The following is a 17,645-nucleotide window of genomic DNA, read 5'->3' on the forward strand; positions in this document are numbered from 1 at the left end:
GTTATGAATGTAACAAATTCATTCCAACTATTAAACGACAATGATATTTAATAATAACCCGGTGGGCAATTGTTAGCCAGCTCCCTCTTTTATTGTTTTGTGCCAATCGCTAAACTTTCTAAAGTTATGTCTCTATAAATCTAGACCTTTATACCGGTACTTGTTTTATTTATTTTTTGTCAATGCACTAAGTTAAGCTGATGTTAGCTAGCAATGGCTCTGTTCAGAAATCTCAAAATTTAATTTTGAGATAAAACCATTAATGTTAGGGAGAAATAATCCTTGTTGAGGTGTAAAAAGTAAAAAGACAGGAGGCTGCAGTGTTTACAGCCTCTGTCATGACTTATGCTAGTAAATAATATAGCATCACTTAACGTTTTCTTTCTTTTATTGTTTGGAAGCATTTTTCATTCAAAGGTGACACAACACAGATTATGATGGGTTACAGTGGGACTCGCCTCATTCACATCAATGGAACTGGCACCAGTGGCAGAATTGGAACGCTGTCACGATGAAGTAATGACCCCGCCTTCTTCTGTAGGTTCCCTAACTGCAACAGAGAAATAAACTGGGACAGTAGTAACAAAAACGAGAGAAAGCAACAGATTCATTTTCTAGAGTTTCTGCAATAAAATCACTTCGTTCCATTGCAATGCTGAAATACATTGATCAAAAAAGCTTGTTTGTTTCCCCTGTTCAGTCACTGTATGCTCCCGGCACTCAGCGTCCTCATTCAGATCTTCAAGGACCTTCGGCTGGTCTGATCCCATTGCAAGATGATCTCTAGTTTACTAATTGTGATTAGACTTCTGTTAGTTAAGTTTGTGACCTACACACAAGTCTTATCAGGGACAGTAAGAGGAAACACCTGTTTAGCATAATGTGTTTAGCATAATGTGTTTAGCATAATGTCAGAGTATGTTCACAAATAGAGTGGTGCAGGGATGACGTGTTTTTGAAGGCCAAGCACAGGTTTCCTCAACAAACAAAACAAACTCCATTGGATTTTGGATCAATGCAGAACATAAACTCTGTGGCAAACACAACTTTATGATATTAGATGTTTTGTTCAGCAAGATAATCTTCACTAATAAACCACTTTAATGATTTTGACATTGTGTCACTGCCTCAAAGCTTATCAGGTGGACTTGTGTTCAGCGTTCTATGGGTTCATCACGGAGTGTCCAGTTCTTTAAGTCATTAAATAATGATGATGAATGCTACTGCCATGAGTATCCGTGGCTAAAAATAAGTGCCTGAGATTGAAGGGCATTACATGGCGTATGGGACAAAAGGGGAAACTTCAGAGTTATAACCCACCATTATTTTTGTCATATTACAATTTCCAATGCAGCTGCTCTCCAATCTATCCTACTGAGTAAATGTTAAAATTAAGAAAATTGGTCATTGTCCAAAAAACTTTAGAAGCACTTGGAACCGATAAATGAGGAAGCCCAAAATAAAAAAAATAATTAAAAAATGTATTTCCGCTGGCAGACATCAGTCACCCCTTGTGTCACATTGAGTCATCTAAAAGTAAATGAAACAGAGAATTATTAACAGAAAGGACACAGCGGGGACTTTTTTGGCAACTTTAACCACGAAACTTAATTCCAGGAGCTGCATTTGCCAGCAGGGTTACTCATTTTTAGCACATTAGCTGCAACATCAGTGCCGAGACATCGTGACGTAACAATTGAGGAGATGTTGCATACGAGAGAGTTTCATTAAGCAGCACTTAAGCAGTGGGTGGATTTGGTGTGGTTGCTTTCCCGTAGCTTTCCCACATACAGAAGTTATGTTTTCTGAGAGTGTCAATAGAATTTCAATTCTATGCTCAGTCACTTGGAAGAACTCCAGAAGAGAAGACTGTCAGAAGAAGTTTCGGGAAAGTCTCCCCGTTTGACACATAACACAAACGATACTTTCTTCATCGGAAATAATGATGCTCCTTTGCTACCCTGACGCAGTTACAGTTCTTGTCATCTGCTCGACGTCGTTATTAATCATGATCGCCGATTTGTAATGAAACGGCTCTTTGCTAAGTCGACTGATTAGGTTAAACGGCACACGCTTGTCTTTGCAGTAATGGAAGCCTGGATCCATTCATCACAACAGCGTTGGCAGCTGCAGCAACACTGTTTGAATGAGGCGCTGACAATGAGAGCCGCATGTTTAATAGGAATCTGATGCATTTATTTCCATAAATGATATTTGAGCTGATGGGAGTCGGAACAACACCGTTCGACTGCTCGTCACACACACGCACACACACACACACACACACACACACACACACACACACACACACACACACATACACGCGCGCACACACACACACACACACACACACACACGGTCGTGTTTTCACGACTTTTGGGGACATTACATTGACTGAGGCTCAATCCCAATAGCCACACCAACAGACTTTGAGGCGCGCTCCCATAAGGGTCCGTGAGGGTTCAGGATCTGTCCCACTGTCCCCCAGATATTTTGAGCCCTTTATGAACACTTTCCGTAAGTCTGCAGTTCTGCAGACTTTGTCCAATTACCCACAAGTCTAACAAAGGTAAACAAAGAGGACGGCACATGGGTGTTCAACCTGGCAAATTACATTTACTCAGAAACATTAAAGGTTAAAGATGGAACATTAAAACACATGAAATCAGAGGAATGGAAGCAGAGATTATATTACACAGATTTATTCATCAAACATTTCATTTAGTCACTGAAGCTGTTCTGACAAAAACGAGTAAATAGATTAATTTAAATTACCTCTCACCTTGTGAGGAAAGTGCCTGGAAGACATTCAAATTAGGGAGTAAATAAATTATATTTTTTGACGTGAAGTCAGTAAGTCCCTGAGGGTTCAGGGTTTAAGGCCTTAGGGGGGACATTGGGATTGGGCCTTACATTCATTTCTTGGAATTACCTTAAACGCCTCTACCAGCCTAATCCTAACCCTTAGCCTAATCTTACCCTAAATTTAGCTGGACCCTCACCTTAAACCATGTCTTCACTCACTAAAACGATTTACATTATGGGGATGTGCGATTGTTCCCAATTTGTCTCCCTGAATAAGATGAGTCCCCACAATGTCACTGTTCTCATAAGACGACTAGATGGTTCTTGATGAATCTCCATCTACCAGTGTCCCTCTAGTACTGTCATCCCCTCATGCATCATTATTTTTTCTAAGGTTTCTTTTCTCTTTGAAGGCAGCGTCTGCTGTGCAATGCTGTGAATTTTAGCCAAACAGAAAAAAAAAGGCGAGGATGAATTGTGTTACGTAGCTTTGACATTCAAGCATGAGAAAAAAGTCACTGGAGATGAAAATTCATTTTCCATGTTTATACTTTCAGACTGAAACGGATTTTAAGTAATGCATAAAAATGCGATATAATTCCAAGCGTGAAATGTCATTGTATTTACTAATATATTTATTCAGCCATGCCTCTCTAATGAAAAGTCAACGCATCTCTTTCTGCTGTACTTGTCGCCTAATGCAGTGTAACATTGAGTGCCTGGCCGCATAATGTCAGAAAACGAGAGCTGCATGTTTATTAGTTGTCCGAGACATTTACAGTGATGTGAAGTGTGGGAGCTTACAAGAGTTTTAAACAGGGGCGTTATCCTCCTGAACGGTTGCACAATGCCATAATGTTAAAGTACAACAATGCAGAATGAAGGTTACTCTTCTTCCGACCTTACCTCAGGTGACTGTGAAATGACAAAATCATCCGTCTTCGAGAAACCCTTTTCAACGCCCTGCATTTCCCAGATAAGCATTCTCAGGCATTCATCACTGATATGATGTCTGGAGGGTACAAAAGAAATGCCTTTAATCAAAGCACAGCAGAGAACAACAGCTCTGTAATGGGAGGAGGCAAAGCATTTATAGTGAAGAGGAAACGTGTGACAACTTCTTAAAGCAGATCAGACAACCAAAATGTCTTTCTTTTTAAAACTATTAATCAATTTTCATGACATGTTTCTTCATGAAACACTCACGTTGTCTGGACACTGGACCACACAATGTTTGTTTATGCATTTGTGTGATATAGTGGGCTTTTTCTTGTTAATTGATGAAATTCCAACAAAGCGTGTAGGCTGAAACACCAGAGACATGCACAAAGTATAATGCAAGCCCATACAATCGCCTCATAAAATAATGGTCTCTCAGAGAGATTTAGATTCGTTGGGAGTCTTCGTTGTTGATGATGGGCTTCCTGTGTGTTTGCATATGTCATGACACTCATACACACTTTTATTAAAGGTTGTAGTGATTTATTTTTTATAGCCTCTACTGCAGCAGTGATTTGGTTTATTCAAAGTTAATTAACCTACCCTTTCATGATGTGAACCGAATGCCAACAACCTCGCAGCAATCTCCTTCCATCACAAGGCCACAGGTGCACATTTATTTCTGGCCTTGGATACTAGTGGAAAAGCAATAAGATTTAAAGATCCATTAATCGACATTTTATAAATCGACAACAATTCAAGCGAGTATGTAAAATGTGGAAGGGCTCACTCGTAGTGATGAACCCACCAACTCTGCAACGCTTCAGTGGTTTTGGGCCTCTTTTAGGATTGAGCCTAAGTCCACCCACTGCATCATTTTGAAAAATGCAACAAGAAAATAAAAGTGGGCAAGGGGCTAAGACACACTTCTTTATGACGAAAGCCTTGACGTGGCGTCAACCAACATGACAGGCACTGAATTTGATGGATTTACTGAATTACACCCGCTGCTGGAAGACTACTTTGCCGGCAGCAGAGCGAGTTCCTGCTGTAGTCCCCTAGTGGCGGGTAGCGGGGACCCACCAGCTCGCTGTTCCGCTTATTTTCTGTTACCAATTTAGCGTTAGCATGAAAACATGGTGGAATTAGTAGGCTAACGTTAGCAAGCTAACTAGGCAGCCGCTAAATGAGTAAAATTAAAAAAAGCGAGTAATTCATCGACACACTCTTGTCACAGTGCAGGAAAGCACATTGCTAATACTAGATAATCATCAACACGGATTCACTGGATGTTGTAATGTTGTGCTGATAGCTTGATTTCCAGTCCAAAGAAAGGAGAGAACAGCCTTGTGCTGTGCTGTAATGCAACACAGTGGTTACTGAAAACGTTGAAACGATAGTACGTATGTGTTTCATCACAGTACAGTGAATATCATTTAGTTTAAAGTTTAACTACTGAATTACTCATTTTACTCAGTTAACACCAGAAAGTGATGCAGTATTTTCCGGTGTTTGCACGGGGAAAACACAACTGCCACTACAGGACAGCAGTATTCAAAAATAGAGAAAACCATCTGACACCTGTTCATTTATTCAACAGCACCACAAGCTACCATGTCAAACATTAAAAGTCGATCCAACGCATCTTTGATGCAGCCTCAACAAAAACAAAAAACTGTCCATTGAAAGCTTCAGAGGGGTTTTGTTTGTTTGAGACTGCACTATATTGTTATTTATCCCACATCCACATAACAACTGATATTTCTTCCCTCCAACAATTTCTAACTGTTCTTTTCAAAAAAATAATCCGTGACAGTTATTTTAAATCAGATACCTGCGCATGTTTTGTCCCCTTAAAGCGGAGTTAACACGTGTAAAACAGACACTCTTACACCAGATTCCACTTTCTCAGAGCTGTCAGTGAGCGCTAATTGTGCCGGGATTTAAGAGTATCTCGCCCTTCAGGGCTTTTGTGAAATCTGCAGAAATACCACTAATGTTTAAAGAAATCAGGTCTCCGGAGTTCTTTTACAATGCCATTTCAATGACATTCTGTTATCTGTTTTATTCCCTTTCAAGTGCAGATAGAGATTCCTACAAGCCGTGTGTCCATACTTCCACCAAAGACGGTTGTAATATATTGGAAAAGTCACTTGCCAAGCGCTCATACTCCAGTGTTCTTCCTGTTGATCACTAGGTAGCTCCTATTGAACACTTTGACACGTAATGCTCGGCCTCTATTCATGAGCAGCTGAGTGCTGGCTGTTGAGTGTAGGCAAAATATTACTCATTCACTTTCCCAAGTTATGTTTTTTTGACACTTCAGGCATTTACACTGGCATAAAGCCCATAGGCAACAGAGTTATCGTCTGCCCGCTCTGGAGCCAAGTCTCACTGCCCGCTGGCGCTGCAATCTGAGGGATTTATATATGTATGCAAAAGTTGTATGCAAGAGTTTCCACGAAGCACAAGGCTTTATGCTCAAAAATTCCACTGTCAAATCAACATGCCGATCAAACAGCCTCTCCTGTAACGCCGAGAGAAAGGCGTAAGACCTTGGCCGATCTGTGACCGGAGGGGTTCTGCGGTACCGGCGTTCCACTTGCCGAGAGACACCACGCCTTCAGCAGACTCTTACTCTGGATTTGAGCCTGATCCGGACCACAGACCGATGACGAAGAGGTCGACAGCGGCCCGCAGCAACCCCACGAGGAAGCAGCGACGCGGTTTTGGGCCGGGACATCAGAGGTATTGGACGTGGGGCCAGGACTGGAGGTGTGGGTGGCGATGTGTCCTTGTGGTTTGGCAGCCAGCACCCCAGTTCTCAGGCAGCGTCCACGGAGCACGCTGTGAAAGGCTTTTTTGAACTCCCGGCTGAAGCATGGGTAGATAATGGGGTTGATGCAGCTGTTGAGGTATCCCAGCCAGAAGGTTATCTTAAAGATGGTTTCAGAAGGCTTACAGGACGGGAAGATTGATCCTAAAGAGCACACACAGACAACGACAAATCAAAATATGAATGGAAACAGATCCACCACAATACTTTTAGTCCCAGCTAGAAATAGAAAGCACAAAGGGAGGGATTTCTTTAAATTTACAGTATTTTGTGAGTTGGTCTCTGTCTCTCTGTCCCTCCTCTCCAGCCACATTCCCGATTCCCCAGGCCCCTTCATTGCCATTTTCCATCCGTCCACCAGATGCCCTCTGACTTTCCCTCCTTTCCCCATCACCTGACTGCCCCGCCCATCTACACACCTGTTACCACATTCCTCATCTGATCTGCAATAACCAGGCCTTCCCCACTCACCCCCTGACCTGCATCTCATTTACTCATCAGCCTCTCAGTTCATGTACCGGACCCAGTTCCATTCATTACAAGTCAGTTCTTCAAGGTTGTAAACTTTTTTCTTCCGAGCTTCTGTAACCTGAACCTGGAACCCGTACCCGCCTGTCTGTAAGTCTACATATGTACTTTTCATCGGCATTAAATCCCTGAACTTACCTGCTTTGTCTGCATTTGGGTCCAATCCTGCATTTCATTGGTTATGACAACACTAACAAAAGTCATTTTAACAAATCATTTTTGGAGAAAATCTAAAAACAGTATGTGATTATTAGGAATTTTGTGAAGATAAATTGTAAGAAATTTGAAGTTGGCTACTGAGTTCCGCTATATAGCCAAACGTTTGTGGACACGCCACTCCACATACTATTGTGTACCTTTTGGACTGGGGCTGTTTTTAAAGATTTGGGCCCATTAGTTCCAATTAACAGTAATCTTGATGCTACAACATACATGATATTTTAGTTTAGTATGTTTCCAATATGACTCATAGACTGTGGGTATTTGCCGGGTATCTCATGCAGCATTTTTTTCCCTTTACGCAATCTGCACTATCTATTTAAACAAGTGCACTGTTGCTACATCCTGTGCTTAGCACTGCCCAAGATGATTGTGATTGGTTTAAAGAAATACTAACAAGTTAGAGCGTCCCTGTCCCCCCCCATAGCAGAATGAAAATGTGTGAGACCTTTTGACGCATAGCTCTGTGGAGATAGGTCTGGCTATGCGAGACTAGTGTGTCTCCAACTTTGTGGCACCAGTTTGTGTTTGGTCTCCTGTTTAAACCCACCGTGCACAAAGCCAGGTGCATAAAGAAATGGTATTCCTAGTTTGTTGAGGAAGAACTTAAATGAGCCCTGAACTCAACTCCATCCAACCCCTTTGGGATCATTTCCATTAACCAATGTGCAAGACCAATTTTTCACAAACGCAATGTCTCACAGCGGCTTTACAGGATGCCATTGATGAGCAGCAGTCCCCTCCTTTTATGAGCTCTGTAAACATACTGTGCAAGTGATTGGCCGGCATGGTTGCGGTGGCCACCGTGTGCTGCAGTTCAAAACAGGGTCTCCATCTGAAGTACTCAGGAAAAATACAAATTGAGAAATTCTGTAGTTTTTCAAACACTTCTCTTTGGGAATCTCAGACTATCAGTGTCTCAGAGGGCTGCGCTGTGAGCCGTGAAGGTCTGTCTCAATTGAAATGCGTAGCTATTCTCCGATGACTGGCTGCCTTGGGAGGCTGCGGGGTGACTGAGGATGCCTCCAGGCATTACAGCCCATTAAGCCTCACGCCTGCTATCTGTAATAGCTTTCATATGAGGGAGCAATAGTTTGGTTCATTCCATTTCATCTCACAGTCGAAGCCTATTCTGCTCCAGCGTGGTGTTTTATTTGCTCTCTTTGGTCGCTTGTAATTGAATTTCTTGATGTCTCTTCTGAGAAACGCGAGCAGCAGTAGAGTCGAGGGACCGCGTGGAAAGAGGCAGGTCCTGCCCGGTGTTGTGTTCATAGAGGGAAACGTACCATCAAGCATCATTATGCCAATGATTCAGGCCTCAACAGCTATTGCATCACAATAGCTACAATAGTAACCCACAGGGGTGTTGCTGTCAGAGCTACATCATAAAAAAAAAGGCTCCGTCTGTATTTTTAGCCGTGATAGCGGCACGGCTCTGTGGATGGCAATGTTGTTCTGTCAGTGACATACATGGTCAGCCCACCACTTTGGTCCAGACTGAAATAGCTCAACAACTATTACCATTGCCATGAAATCAGATATTCATGGTTTCCTTAAGGTTGAATCCGGACTCTGGTGATCCCCTGACCTTTCCTCTAGCGCCACGATGAAGTGAACACTTGTTTTTTTAGTGAAATGTTTTGACAGCTATTCTCCTGACGAGAGCAGCTACACATTCATAATAATATATGACAGCGATGATGCTCGTCTGCCTTAATGACACCGCAGTCTACACATCTTTATAACTGCTGATGTCTTGAATCAGAGTTCTATTGAGTGAAACATGATGCAGATTCCTCAGTAATATATAAAAAGTGTCTTTGTATTTCATTGTCTGATAACCAAGAATGATATATGACATGAAAGAATTACTCGTAAGTCAGTGACATTCTCAGCCTAGATGCCTTGACACACAGTTCAAGGCGTGCTTACTTCTCATTGGAATTTTTACAGCCAAGTGAAATATCAATTACAGTACCATGAACCTTTCCGAGAATGATATGACTATATAGCATTGATTAAAATACTAAAATTAAAATGGAGTTCCACTGAATAAATCTTGACAATAAAAAAACCCAAAAAAAACGAGCTACAAATTCCAGTAAGTCTAATTTACACTGTCACAACACGTTTTGATTGAAATGTCTTAACATCTACTGGATGGATTGACAAAGAACTTTGTACATGCATACATAGTTTCTAGATGATGAATCCAGATGATCCCTAGACTTTCCCCGTTGCGCCACCAGGAGTTGTACATTTGTGGTCTTAGCATTGTCACTGCGAGCACGTTAGCTATAGCATTTAGCTCAAACCACCACTATGCACAAGTGCAGCCTCACAGTAGTCTCTTTGTGTTGTTAAAATACATTTTAGGCATTTCCACATGCAGTTTGAGTAGACCTGTTTCTCTCCTGCGTTTAGTTATATCGCTAATGTAAATTAGGGCGGAATGTAGAGCTATTGACAGTATATCTGTGTTTTTCCTACTGTGTGACATGTAAAAAAACGGCTTCTGACAAAAAGCCCTTTTAGCAAAATGTTTCATCAAGAATAATGACATAACCATGAAAGTTAAACTAAAGTCAAACTTTAATAACTTGGTTATTGTGTAGTCTTAATCCCTGTGTCAAAAGACCTGGTAATCAATTCAGGACAGACAGCAGCTCCCGCTTTTTTGGTAGAGCGACTCTTTTGTTTACACCGTTTACACATTTAATATGGCTGCTTATGAATAGACACACACGAAAAAGAGAGCGCAAAAGATAAAACATATTATTATTTGTCCAGAGGATTTGTTTCATCCATGTCCCCCTCCATCCTGTATAATAGATTGTGCTTTCCTTCAATAAGATTACAGCTTGTGTAACAAAATACACTTTTCAGAAATAATCTCACCATCTGTGACCTGGGAGGTAACTGCTGACAGACTATCACCCTTAAATACACACCGGACCACACTGACAATCACTTATCTCAGTCAAAGTCATGAGCGTCATTTCAGAGGCAATTAAGATTCTAGATTAGGCTTCACAATGGTTGGGCGCTGTCCTCTCTTACGCCTGCAATAACATCGCTGTTATCTCCTTCTTTGACAGAGTCTGACAAAAATGTAGGCGTAATTAATTGAGTATGAAGTCGAGAATATCTGGCTCAGTGGATGTAGCAACTCATAATGTAATAACTGCGCATAATGTCAGCATACGTGTAATAAAAGCTAAGAAAGCCATGCGTGCATAACGCAGAAACACTCTTGTGCAGCATGTAATATGTTATTACAGCATGATAACATTATTACATTATAAATTAAGCAAAAAATAAGTTGAATAATGGAGTACTCTCATTCTCGTCGTAAAGCATAGGAACCCTTCTAGTTTTACTTGATGCAAGAGGAATCCTTAATTTAAAGCAAAGTTTAATAAACCGGGTGATTCTTAGATATATAATATAAATACATAATTACTCCTGTATGGAACAAATATTTCATCTCTGTAAAGGTTCTCATTTGTCCACTTTTTTTTTGTTGCTTAGTTTATAATGTTACAATCTTCTCATAATGTAATATTGTTACATAATGCACAAAACTGTTATTTCATTATGCGCTCATGGCTTTCTTACACAATGTGTTTTTTATTACATCATGGGGTTCTATTACATTTAAATGATTGCATTATGAGTTGCTAAAAGTGGACAGCTCCTGATAGCGTAGCGCATATCTACAGTAATATTTGACTTGGACAGCAGACTAATCCTTAATTAGTTCATTTCTATTCAGTCTTGCCTTTGCATGACTGAATCATTTTTTTATTAACATTTTAAGAATTTTTCAGAATAAAGCAGGCCTCTTCAAGAAAATTAATCTAATTAATCATTGGAGTTCTCATTATGACATCAATTAATTTCTAAATCCTTTTTTTAGATTCATATGATAAAGAAGATCCATCATTTAAAGTTCCTTTTTTGTCAAGTTGGCTGGAGTCACACCCCATTGCTCTCCTTATATTGCCATTGCATTCAAGTCACAGAGCTACCGTAAAGACTTGTTTTTCTGAAAGATACTGTAAATCTATGACAGTCTTTCAAAAGCCCAGTAGTTTGTTTGACTTGAAACTGTTTTTTGGAAGTATTTCCAAAATCCTCAAAGACTCTTATTATATTGTATTACGGACACTGCGCCGTGCAAAAGACTGCTTTTCTGGTAGTTTCAAGTCTGTTGCACCTGTAGCTAAATATGTCAATTACGGCAACCACTATTTTATTAATGCATTCATCGCTTGTAGTGATAACTGTTGAACGTTTCCACACTCACTTCTCTCATAGCATTCAGCAGGCAGCTCTAAAAACCCCACTGTACACTACCTGCTGAGCCCCAAACAGCAGACAGAGATGTTTGTTGAACAGAGTGGAGCATTTAGCAGCTAAAGAGACAGATATTTCCTCCAGGAGTCGGTAGAGATTGTAGAGTTGTTGCTTGATTCGTAATTCATGTGACAAGTTCTTACAACCTTTTTTTTTTTTATTGTCCCGCAAAGAAAACATTGCTTTGGTGAAGATGGACTGAAGAGTCTTTGAGGATTCCAGTAAAGCATTCAAACCGGCAGTGAGTGTTGTTAAATGATCTTCTGGGTTCTTGACGTATTTCTTTTAGATATACAGACCTTTTGCTTTGTGAATATCATGAAAACAAATGAAAAGGCACACAACAGGGTTTAGGCAGAAGTTTAGGAGGTATACCTACCGATGGGTAACACCAGGAAAAAAGGGAGCCAGCATAGAATGAAGCACCCGACAACAATGCCGAGAGTCTTGGCTGCCTTCTCTTCTCTTGAGAACCTCAGCAGCCTCGGCAGCGAAAAGGTGGTGCGTTTATGTGTCGCGGCCCCCTCGTTGCCCCCCTCGGGCTTCCCTGTCTGAGCAGCGTTCCCTCTGTGAACTCTCAGCATCACCCCCTCAGTCTCAACGCCTTTTCCCTCACTGCTCTTCCTGTACGTCTTCGTCTCTCTCTTCGCCACAGTATACACGCGGCAGTACATGGCCAGGATGATGGCCAGAGGTATGTAGAAGGACCCCAGTGCTGAGAACAAAGCGTAGCCGGGCTCCTCCGTGATGCTGCACACCGTCTCGTCTTCTGGGTCGGGCTCCCTCCAGCCAAACAGGGGGCCCACGGATATGGCTCCCGAGAGTACCCAGAGCGCCACCACCGCGGTCAGGCCTCGCCGCCCCGTCGCCATGGCAGGGTAGCGCAGAGGGTAGCTGACAGCCAGGTAGCGGTCGATGGAGATCACACACAGGCTGAGGATGGAGGCGGTGCAGCAGAGGACGTCCAGGGCGGCCCAGACGCTGCAGAAGGACCGGCCAAACACCCATCTGCCGAGAGCCTCCGAGGTGGCGGAGAAGGGCAGGACGGCGGAGCTGAGCAGCAGGTCCGCCGCAGCAAGGTTGGCGATGAAGTAATGCGTCACGGAGCGCCAGTGGCGGTGGAGCAACACCGACAGGATGACCAGGATGTTACCAAGAACCCCGAACACAACAAACACCACCAGCACCACCCCCAAAACCACCGCCTTGGCTACATCCATCCCTGCGTAGGCGGAGGAGCTGCAGTTGGTACAGCGACCTGCCGCAGGGAAAACACTGGTGTTCTCAGCAGCAGCCATTGTCATCTGTTGGGTGCATTGAGTTGTGCAAGTGTCTTGCCGATTGATACCATTCATGCCACATCTGCTACTCAATTACAGCTGCCTTGTTCTGCTCCTCCTAATGCAGCGGATAAAAGCTTTTCCTGCTGCACAAACTGCTCCGCCAGTTCATTTGGAGATGCGGGGACTGTTGCCAACACTCCATCGATCACGTGGCCTCTGGCAGGGTTCCTTGGCACGATGTCATGTTCTGAAAGAGAAACAATGCCACGGTTTGGTCGTATTTAGTCCACAATAGCGTGACAGAAATGACAAATATTCACGTTTTAGGTGGTCACTGGTGGATTTAGAACGTCAGGTTATGTCATGCTGAAAGGCTTTAATGCAGGAAACCTTTTAAAACAAGAAAAGGGATAAAAGTATATTCAACAACACATTCAGAGGATTTTATAAAAAACCTCTCAAAGGTCCAGTGTGTAGGATTTAGGGGGCTCTATCAACAGAAATGGAATATAATATTCATAACTATGTTTTCATTTGCGTATAATCACCTGAAACTAAAAATCGTTGTGTTTTCGCTACCTTAGAACGACCCCTTCATATCTAGTGAGCAGGTCGTCTTCACTGAGTCCGCCATGTTGCACCGCCCATGTTTCTACAGTAGCCCAGAATGGACAAACCAAACACTGGTTTTAGAGAGAGTTTCTACGTTAAAGGCAGCCGTAGTAAAGGGAGGGGTGACCATACAGCCCACAGTTTATGATTAAGGGGTAAAATATCACTTAATAATCTCTTTTTAGTCTGCATTTTTAGTCGGTCTCTTTTAGATTCAGTCTTTCTGTTTACAAATTCTCCCCCCTATTTTGCTGCATTAGCGAAAATGGGGGTTATGCTTGAATGAACTAAATGGCATTTGCAATTTCCTTATCCGTCCAAAAAAAAATGCCAACTTGTCTTTTTGCCTCTGCAAGCGAACTACTCACACCATAAAACCCCCCATTACTAATACCTGAGTCTTGTTAAACATTTATTGCACCAGACAGATCAATTTTAAAGCAAAAATATCTATTTACTGGGACGAGGCAACAGAGCTTGTGAGCAGTAGGGGTGGTGGGTATTATAATAGAAAAGAAAAACAATGGACAAGGCATAATCAAAAGCAACAGGGGTAAAGACGAGGACACCACGCCGGCAATAATGATCCTCGGGGGCAAAAAGAAAATCATCTGTGGCATTATGAGAAAACCAGCCAGCCATGCAGGGAATACAAAGATAAATCAAAGCAGAGATAATTCAGCCGGAGCCTGTGATGGCTTCCTTGAAGGTATCTGCAAGCTGGGCTCTAACTCAAACGGTGGATGACAGGCCAGGAATTGAACCTTGAGGAGGGAACTATATTACCGAGGCAAAGGCTTCGGCCCGCTGATAGTCCCACTCAGCAGCACTCTCGGTGTACGTGTTGGCGATCTGGGATGTCACTGAGTGAGATAAACGGCGGCGAGGGAAGAAAAGAAAAAAAAGCAGTAGGAGATAAAGCCTTTGGAGAGCGGAGTCGTGCTCGTAGCCCGTTCCTGCTGGATCAAAGGCTTTCGCGCGCTGCGCATGTCACCACAAGGCAGAACAAAATCTGCCCAAATAAACACCCGATGCCGGGATTTCCACGTCAGTAGCCGGAGGGGGAATTTGAAAATGAAATCGGCGGCGAATGGATGTCTCGGATTGTTTCAGCAGGGGATGGCTGAACGCGGTGATACTTGGAATGGCTTTTTTAGCTTGTAATAAGATTTCTCAGTGCGGCGAAGTGCCTGCGCAAAAGAGATTAACCGCGTCTAAAAAGTGTATTTTCTCAGCCCACCTGTGTTTGAGGACTACAGTCACTGTGAAAAGTGTCAGGCGGGAAATAGATTTACATTGTCCCCGAGGCGATACAGTAAAAACAATTCAGCGACGGTAAAAACGACTTTATTCCGGCAAATAAGTCTTTCCTAAATTTGAAAACATCTGGGACATGTGGCATGTCGAAGTCCTGAAGCTGCTTAGCTGACACATTGTATTTAATTAGCATGTGCTGGTTGGTCGCCCACCCTGAGGCTTAAGAAGTAGCTAAATCTTAAAGTAAAAAACTCCTCTAATTGTCTGTTTGCTTCGTGTTTCATTCATGCATGTATGAGCAGGGAAGGGTCAGGGTGATAGCAGCGCTGTGACAAACTGATGAAGTGGTGTAAGATGTGTTAAATGACCTTTTCAGTCTGTCGCACTACTGACATCTATCTTGGCACTGTCTTTTTGGCGTCTTTGTTTCATAATTTTCTTTCTCCAGGAAAGTAGGACTATCAGACTAAATGCAAATGCTGTTGATCTGCTAATGTGCTAATTGCAATGCACTTGTCTCATTAAGCCACTTGTTAGACATGTACAAGCTTCAAAATTCACAAGGGCAATATTTAGCCACCTATTTTATATTGCAGAACACAACATTAAAATCTCTATAGCTTGCGATAACCACATTATTTATGACAAACTAACCTAAAAATCTGATTAAAAAACCCATTGACTTACAGACGAGGGAACTGGAAGTGCAAAAATGCTGACTCATTTCCTGTTTTTAGGACTCATTCCTGCATCGCTCTGCTGTAACATCTGCGCATTTCTCCAGATATGAAATGGAAGCAGAAAGATCAGAACAAAAGCCCTGCAACACAACAGGGAACTGATCGACATTCTTAAAGTCAATTTAAGAATCAATGAAAACCTTACAAATCCTATTGATGCGTTGACATGTGCCCTATAGGAAAGACATCATCCTCAAATGCCAAGGTGTTTGATTAACCTCAGAGCATTCACAATTGATTCATTGTCATTTATCAGGCAAAAATACCAAATATTTGCTAATTCCAGCTTCTAAAACGTGACGATTGGCCACTTTTCTCTATTAATCTATCTATCTATCATTGGTCAGAAAAAGAACAAGTTAAAGACATCACCTCGGCCTCTGAAGAACTTGTGATTGGCTTGTTTACTCAATTTGGAATAAAATAAAAATAATGCAGAGATGAATAGGCAACCATCACTCGTTGCGTCCTTAAGAGCATCTCGTCCCAGCAGTGAGACTGCACACAGCTCTCATTCCCTGCAGGTAATATTTGATTAAAAGCCATCAGCGGATCATTACTATCCAATTTACATCTGAAATCCGAAGGTCCACGGCTCATTTTATTGCATTAGTGGAGTTCATGGAAAGATGACGCTTTGCCCTTGAAGAAACTTTCCCGTCAACCTCCTCAGTCCGAGCAGCCATTGCAAAATGTAAGCAAGTTTAGAAATAATAATTAGGGTTCTGTTTTAGGAGATGGAATATTAGCGAGCATATTAAATGGCTTAATGTAGCCTGACCACGGGCATATTCAATCAGAGCAGCAGCTCACAGCCTTACTATCACAAGGGCAACGTGCTCAATATCAGCTTGAGTCTTCCTGACAACATTTACTCTGTTTGCTTTTCTGAAACACAAACTGTGCTGCATTGTGTTCCACAAATCCCTCTACATGTATTGTATTTAGCGAGACACTCATTGTCGAGGTTGTAGAAGAAAAGATTACAGCTGCAGCACTTTGTCTAACCTGCGGCATGTCTGATTTATTGCTGCCCACGGGTTCTAGGGCGGGAAAGAACAATTATTTTCATTACTGATTTTTTTTTTTTTTTTTAATCGACTACCCGTGAAATGTGTCGATTGGTTGACAAATGACAGAGAAGAGTGGAAAAATGGCCATCAAGTGTTCCTAGAGACCGCATAGACTTCTTCAAATTGCTTGTTTGGTCCCAATGATAGTTCAAACCCACCGACAAAGATTAATTCACACTGATGTAAAACAGAAAACGCAGCAAATCTAGGAAGGTGGGAGCAGAGAATGTTAGTTGCTAAAATCACAATTTGTATTGGAACACTTCTCCAACAACACCACCACTTGGACGAATGCTCGGATAGTTAATGTCGACTGGCATAACCGTCCTTTAGGTCACATCAAAACAAATGAAACCCAGCATCCTTTTTAAGTACACACATGGATCTCCTTCACACGGTAATGTATTCTGCTGGCAGCTCAGGCCACTGTAGAGTTCATATATCATTTTCAGATATTTTTTTTACCAACTGTTATACAACAGTTTGTGTCAGTGCACTACCGTGATAAATTACTCTACACTTAAAGTCCATTTCTGAAAAGCTGTTCTCTCCAGGAAAAAGGTGTGTGTGTGTGTGTGCGTGTGTGTGTGTGTGTGTGTGTGTGTGTGTGTGTGTGTGTGTGTGTGTGTGGGGGGGGGGGTCATAACTTAAAACATGTTTGACATTAATCATTACATCTTATCACCCTTGAACACTAGCTGCACACTGCCCTTCAGAAAGGGAAGTTAAGTGTGCTTTCATCCATCTGAGGGGATTGTGTTTATTCCTGAATGGCAGGATATTTAATTTCCCTAAGCTTCCAACCATGAGCCTTTGCAGCTTTCATCATTCCTCGTTTTCTTTTACAGAGTATCTTTATTTACAGCCCATTCCCAGTTCTGTGTTTTTACATTTAGATGGCCTACCTGTTGAGGGGAAATGTTCAGGCAATAAATCTAAATGAGGCTGCAAAGGGAAAGTGTTGTTGTTCATTATAAAAATGAAACGTGTTTGC

General features: G+C 42.0%; 1 protein-coding gene across 1 annotated transcript; it reads right to left on the bottom strand.

The window, feature by feature from the left end:
• Positions 1-5,968: 5,968 nt before the first annotated feature.
• adra1ab (adrenoceptor alpha 1Ab) lies at positions 5,969-13,145 on the bottom strand. The gene is made up of 2 exons (XM_068729516.1): positions 12,066-13,145; positions 5,969-6,724 (listed from the first exon to the last, which is right to left on the bottom strand). The coding sequence occupies exons 1-2, from the start codon at positions 13,039-13,041 to the stop codon at positions 6,258-6,260; spliced, it is 1,443 nt and encodes a 480-aa protein (XP_068585617.1). The 5' UTR covers positions 13,042-13,145; the 3' UTR covers positions 5,969-6,257.
• Between the last annotated feature and the right edge of the window lie 4,500 nt (positions 13,146-17,645).

Source organism: Cebidichthys violaceus, unplaced genomic scaffold, assembly GCF_023349555.1.
Source record: "Cebidichthys violaceus isolate CVI_PGR_0920_01 unplaced genomic scaffold, fCebVio1.0.p SCAF_102, whole genome shotgun sequence".
Classification (NCBI taxonomy): domain Eukaryota; kingdom Metazoa; phylum Chordata; class Actinopteri; order Perciformes; family Stichaeidae; genus Cebidichthys; species Cebidichthys violaceus.

Coding starts and splice junctions, on each gene's coding strand:
- adra1ab (XM_068729516.1), bottom strand. CDS start 13,041: ATGAATGGTATCAATCGGCAAGACACTTGCACAACTCAATGCACCCAA. Junction 6,725..12,065: donor TTTCCTGGTGTTACCCATCG/GTAGGTATACCT, acceptor TGTGCTCTTTAG/GATCAATCTTCCCGTCCTGT.